The sequence below is a fragment of the Anastrepha obliqua genome, chromosome 1, assembly GCF_027943255.1.
Source record: "Anastrepha obliqua isolate idAnaObli1 chromosome 1, idAnaObli1_1.0, whole genome shotgun sequence".
Lineage (NCBI taxonomy): Eukaryota > Metazoa > Arthropoda > Insecta > Diptera > Tephritidae > Anastrepha > Anastrepha obliqua.
In genome coordinates, this window is record NC_072892.1 from 181144245 (window position 1) to 181150644 (window position 6400).

Here is a 6400-nt window from a genome sequence, read left to right on the forward strand (position 1 = left end):
CGAAAAGATGTGACATCATGCGTTGGCATCCCTGGTATATTAAACATAATTATTTCAGCAATTTTCCAATATATAGAGATGTGGTGCAGTTTGAATGTGGCGTTCATTATTTCAGTAATCTTGGATATTGTGCATTGAGCAAGTTGTTTTAGAATTTCAGCAGTAAGAAGGTCATACCCAGGCGCCTTTTTTGATTTTAGCTTACTTATTTCACCAGGCAATTCGGAATCCGTAACAAGGAGAATTTCGGCATCAGTTTCATAGTTAAGTGGCTGCATACCGGCTGCGCTCATTGCAAAATATGAAATTAAAAAAAATGGTTTCACTTAGTCCCAGAATTATATTTTCTGAATTAAGTTTTAAACTCAAAACTGATCGGGAAGATTCAAAGTGCTGCCAATATGACGCTATTATGTTACCTAAGCTTAATGACCTTAATTGATTCTTTCACAGAGGAAGCTGATTCATCAAAAATTTGGTTGGCTAAAAACAACCGCCTTACTTTACTATGCTTTGCCCACGTAAGTTTGCCCAAGTCACGATTATTCTTACATTCCTAACTACTTGACAAACTACCTGCACTTATTTCAATTAATTATTAATATATCGACGGTGGCCAGTTTAGCCGAATGCTCGGAGTGGACGTCCCAGGCTCGAAACGCCATATGACTGAAATATTGTTTGTAATAGTGGCCGCTACTCGGCAGGCAATGCCGTTCGGAGGTTGTGATCAACTACATATTGCTAAATGGATTCTTGTTCTTAACTTAAGTATTTTTAAAGCCATTTATTAAGTTCTTCCGCAACATATATTTGAAAGGAAACAGGCTGAAAATGTCAAAATGTCCATTTTCTGCATGCATAGCCTCAAAAAAATGCTCTATGAGATGATAAAATGCTCATTTAAGCGGTATGCCAGGATTTATTCCATATCGTTTTGGTTCTGGACATACCAATCAAGTTCTTGCTCATAAGCGTACCCTTTTGAAAACGAAATATTTTTGCTACAAATTTTACTTTTCCCCATTTTTAGTCAAAATTGCTAGAGTTATCTTACTGAGGGTACGAGAAAACTTATTTATTGAATTATGCATTTACTCTAAGTCACTAAAGTTTATTATAATCGTCGGGCAATAGTCGTGACATGCTGTCAGGGCAAAATCCCCAGAAAATAATGATTGTTTTCGGAAAGGCACCTGTTGAAACTCACAAGGATTTTCGACGCTCCAAGCCCGGCAATTTAACAACTTAAAGGCATGAGCCCCAACACTGAAGATAATTTTTTTCCCATACGCAGCTTATGGTACTTTTGGCAAAAAGACAACTGCTTTTGATAAACAATTTGGGACTTTTTTAATAATGTAACATTTCACGGCTAGGTGGAAGATTGAATAAATATTTCCATTAAGCAGTAGCGAATCGAAAATACACAACGTTAAAGTTCGAGTGCACCTATTGAAAACTCATCCAGAAGCTATTGCCCTTTGTTGGATTTAAAATCTACTTATGTCTGCCTGCATAAGTACATACGTAGACGTGTAATTAAATTCGCAATAAATAAACCCACCGAATATCAGAGACAAGCATTTACACACACACATTCATATAATACATATACACTTGTGCTCACAGAATTAAGTCACTATCTTTTCACAATATTCGAAAAATTTTAAAGTTTAAGTGAGGTTGAAGCGATTGCCCATTGTTGGACACACTCAGTCTCATCGCCCATAGTGATGAACTTTTTATAAATTTTAGAAGATTCCTGATTTCTCCAGTACTGAGATCTTCCGATGCATTCAAAAATTGTGCACCTAAATTGGTTAAAATGACGTCTGGATAGAGCAGAATATGGGCATAGAAGGCGTGATATTCTTTCTTCTTGTTCTTCAACTCCAGCAGCTTCTGCAGAAGTCATGTGTTTGCACATCCATCCTCTGGGCGTATCTGCAAATTAGGCAGCGCCCCGTTTGAACTGAAATCAGTGTGCTAAGACTGTGCTTATTTTGGCTTAGCAGACATTCTGTGGGTTTAGCATTGAGGTGGTTTCATCGCTCCCTCTTTCATTCGCTACTCTTACAATTTCCTTAAAGTTAAGAAGCTTACATGTTGGTAACGATATGCTTATGTCATTGTCTGTGTACGCATCAGTCAACTTGGTGCCAAGTCTCGCTAGTTCATCGATTCCGTAGTTAGCCTCAATGGTCAGGAACCTATGTTGCATTTCTCGTTAAGACATAAGTGACCTGCCATGTCTACCTTGGAGATTGTGCACTGCTTTATGTATGATTTCATCGCAGTTGGGCTCTCAGTTAATATGCAGATATCATCTCAAGGGTAAAAAATTAAATTGGGAAAATCAACATAACCTTTGAGCGACTTCAAAATTACACTTTATTATACAAGAAAGACCATACAAAAGAAAAAAAAGTCGACAGACGACATTTCGTGCATACTTCGTGCTAAGGTGCGTGTGACCAACTCGGTAAAACCGAAAGTCAATCCGTTGCTATTTCAGCGACAAATTTCTGACGTCCCAACACTGGGCTGGGAAATTCTCCACGCAGGGAAACCAGATGCGAACTGATCTCGGGATCTTAGACTCCAACGAAAACACTCTGTCGGCCGGGGAAGTAGATATAGACTTCAGACTAGAATCCGTGATAAACGCTATTCTCACGCTTCGGAGTGAAGACACGGAGACAAAGCAAGGATGATATGCATAGAAAATTGACAAACAGCCATTCCTATATCACAGAGAACTGACCCAAATAGAGGGGAAAGTTCTGCAGATCAACCTCCACTACAGTAGGACGGCATGAGTAGATTTCTTCGTGATCGAGGAAGATGACTACGATGTGGTTCTATTCCAAGAAATATGTATGCCTTCCGACAGCAAAATGTTGTATTTACACGGCGGTAGTAAGACCAATAATACTGTATGACATTCTAGTATGGTGGACAAGTTCAAATAAGAAGACACAGGAGAAAGTACAAAGAGTTTCAGAGCTGTATATAACAGGCTATTGAAAATACCTCAACTAGTTTAAAGGCCTTATGGCCACAGCCGGATGTGCAACGCTAACTCAGACTACGTTATTTCCCAAGCTAATTTCAACAGGGAACCAAAGGCAGTTTTAGAGAAGGACGGATGGCGGAAGGGACAACTTTCAGCGCGTCCCACCTTTAACATATACACAGATAGTCATAAAATGGAAGAGGGTGTTAGAGCCGCAGTACTTTGTTCGGAACTAGGCTATGAACAGTTATACAGATTACCGGACTACTTCAATGTGTTCCAAGCTGAGATCTACGCAGCAACGAAAGCAGTAGACTTAGTCATAGATGACACTCCTCCGAACCCTCAATTAAACTTTTGCATTGACAGCCAAGCAGCCTTCAAAGCAATATTACAATAGCTGAAATGACAAACTCTCACTGCGTACGACAATGCCGGAACGGGATGGATGAGCTGAGAACTGAGAAACAAGCCACCATCTACTTGGTTCGAGGAATTCAGAAAGTGGATACACTAGCCAAAGCAGACGCAAATCTTCCTGTAGCTGACACGGCCGGTATGCAACCACACCTCTGCAAAAACCCACTGGATATAGATGCAGCAATGATTCATGAAACGAATTCAAGATGGGAAAGAAACAGCTTATGCAGGACCGCGATATTCATGCTACGCAGACACACTATCAGCTCTACAAACTACATTTTATCTCTTCCCAGGAGTAAGCTTGTAGTGCGTATACTGACTCACTCCATCGTACGCGGCTTATGCACAATATGTAACGAAATGAACGCGTAAGGAACTCTGGAACACCTACTCTGCCACTACCCTGTATTTAGCGAAACTCGAATAAACTGCTTAGACTCTCCATAACTTTCAACCTTAGAAAAAGTGGCAGCGGTCTGTTAAAGACAAAATATAAATTTCGTAAACTCTGCATCCTCTGCATAGGCGGCCGCCGTAGCCGAATGGGTTGGTGCGTGATTACCATTCGGAATTCACAGAGAGGTCGTTGGTTCGAATCTCGGTGAAAGCAAAATTAATAAAAACATTTTTCTAATAGCGGTCGCCCCTCGGCAGGCAATGGCAAACCTCTGAGTGTATTTCTGCCATGAAAAAGCTCCTCATAAAAATATCTGCCGTTCGGAGTCAGCTTGAAACTGTAGGTCCCTCCATTTGTGGAACAACATCAAGACGCACACCACAAATAGGAGGAGGAGCTCGGCCAAACACTTAACAGAAGTGTACGCGCCAATTATTTATTTTTTTTTATTTTTAAACTCTGCATACAAACACTTGGTATTACTAGGGATCAATTTCTGATCTATGGGCTATCTACAGAATCAACCAGGTCTAACCTAACCTAACCTTCGGAAGACTCTGAAGTGGTATGTTTTTATGAAAAATTGTTAAATTTTGTTTGTTAAATTTTGAACCTGCTTTAGAATTGTAATTTAAAGGTTTTTTGTTATAGAATGAGCTATATTTTTATAAAAAATTACTGAAAAAATTCAGCATGAAAAACATAGCGAATATTACAAAAAGCTAAAGTGGCTTAATTATATGAGCACAAGTGTATGTATGTATGACACCCTGACAATGTATTTTATTGTTTGTTTTATCTCCAGCAGATTACTGGTAAAAAACAATGTAAATGTGTTGATAAACACTTAATTGTACAAACAAATAGTTAGAAATTCTGTGCCAATTATGCATAAGATCTGCTTATCTGCTGAGGCGGGCGTAGACGCAAATATAAATATTTGTGAGTGCAAAAGGCTAATTGAGACCAAAAGGGCGCTGCCAATGACAAGATCCGCTTATCGCTCATCGCACTTTACCTATCTGTGTGTCGACAATGGCAGAAAAATACGATGAAATCATCTTGAAAGCATTCCACCATTTAGCTTTGGCTGAGCTTATTTAACTCACCAGCAACTTGGCAGTGGAAATAATCATCTCTGTTGGACGTGCTGCTGCATCAGAAGGCGAATAATTTTGCAAAAGCCCCACGAAATACAAAAAACGAAAAAAAATATAAAGGCTAAGAAATCTCGAAAGTCGAAATTGATTTAGTGGCCATGTGTGACAAATCGTTGTTTGCCTGTGACACTGTAACTGTAACTAGAACTACAACTGCAACTGCAATCGCTATTGCGGTACTGGCGTTGGTAATATTAGCTGCAATTTTGGCTTTCGCAAAACTTTTCCAATTTCTTTTCATTTAACTTTTTACTTTTTTCTTACTTTGCAAGTGTGTGATGCCTGCTGCTGCCAATTCGTACGTGAGCCCAACGGACTCGCTTGAGAGTCTTCCCACTGCCGCTGAGGTGCAGTTGACTGCTGCACTGACGAAAATCGATAATTTCCTGCAGTACTCGTTGCCAGAGAAGATGCGGTCCGAGGGTGAAGCGATACGTGCCGAAGCAATACAGGAGCTCGAACGTTGCGTTCAGTTGGTGACTGGTAAAGAGGATGTTTGGCGTTTCAGGCAATGCTGTGGCGAGGAGCTGGGTCGGACCATGAAGCAACTGGCCTTGCTGACGAAACAGGCCTATAGTGGTGCGGGCGCAACAGTGACGCATGCGTTTTGGTGGAGTTTATTAATATTAGTTGCATTTATGTGAATCATTGCGTGCTCGAATGCAGTTGTGTAAGAGCGCACCTGTGCTGTTAAGCTGAAAATATTTCTATATAAACTATTAGAGAAGAAATACAGCATGAACGATATTGACTTAAAAATTGTTCAAAAATGATTAGAATTAGAACATATATTCACTTTAGCTCGATATGACCACCCTTTGCTTTGACTATAGCGTTCAAACGGTCAAAAAATGAGTTGCATGCTGCACGAATGTGATCTTGAGGTATTTTGGCCCATTCTCGTATAATCGCTTTTGTCAGCGCATCCATACTGGCATATTTTTAGTCCCCACCTTGCTCTCCAAAATGGACCAGATGGAATAGTCCATCGGATTTGCGTCTGGCGAATTCGAAAGCCATTGTGTGGACGAAATGAAGTGTGGCACATGATTTTGTAACCATTCTTGGTTCACACGAGCTTTATGAGACGGTGCCGAGTCCTGTTGGAACGTCCAAGGTCTACGGCCGAAATGTTTGCGTGTGATATTTTCAGTTCTTTGGACATTTTTCTTCCACTTCGACGTGGATCTCGTTCAAGTCGAGCCCTAACATTCCGAACCATTTTTGGCGTTGTTGCGGTTTTTTTGGTCCACCTCCATAGCGTTTTGCAATGCTACCAGTATCATTGTAACGTTTTATAGTGCAATACACAAACATCTTATTCACTTTGAGGTGACTGAGCTCACGAACAATGGCTGGTTGTGATTTTCCAGCCAAATATAATGCAATCACACTATTACG

General features: G+C 40.2%; 1 protein-coding gene across 1 annotated transcript; it reads left to right on the plus strand.

The window, feature by feature from the left end:
- Positions 1-4869: 4869 nt before the first annotated feature.
- LOC129235538 (uncharacterized) lies at positions 4870-5718 on the plus strand. Its single transcript, XM_054869431.1, has 2 exons — positions 4870-5187; positions 5272-5718. The coding sequence occupies exons 1-2, from the start codon at positions 5098-5100 to the stop codon at positions 5641-5643; spliced, it is 462 nt and encodes a 153-aa protein (XP_054725406.1). The 5' UTR covers positions 4870-5097; the 3' UTR covers positions 5644-5718.
- Positions 5719-6400: the final 682 nt, after the last annotated feature.

Bases quoted from the DNA above. Each gene is read 5' to 3' on its own strand.
- LOC129235538 (XM_054869431.1), top strand. From the start codon at position 5,098: ATGTGTGACAAATCGTTGTTTGCCTGTGACACTGTAACTGTAACTAGA. The intron at 5,188-5,271 runs GTAATATTAGCT...TTACTTTGCAAG, and splicing joins CTATTGCGGTACTGGCGTTG to TGTGTGATGCCTGCTGCTGC.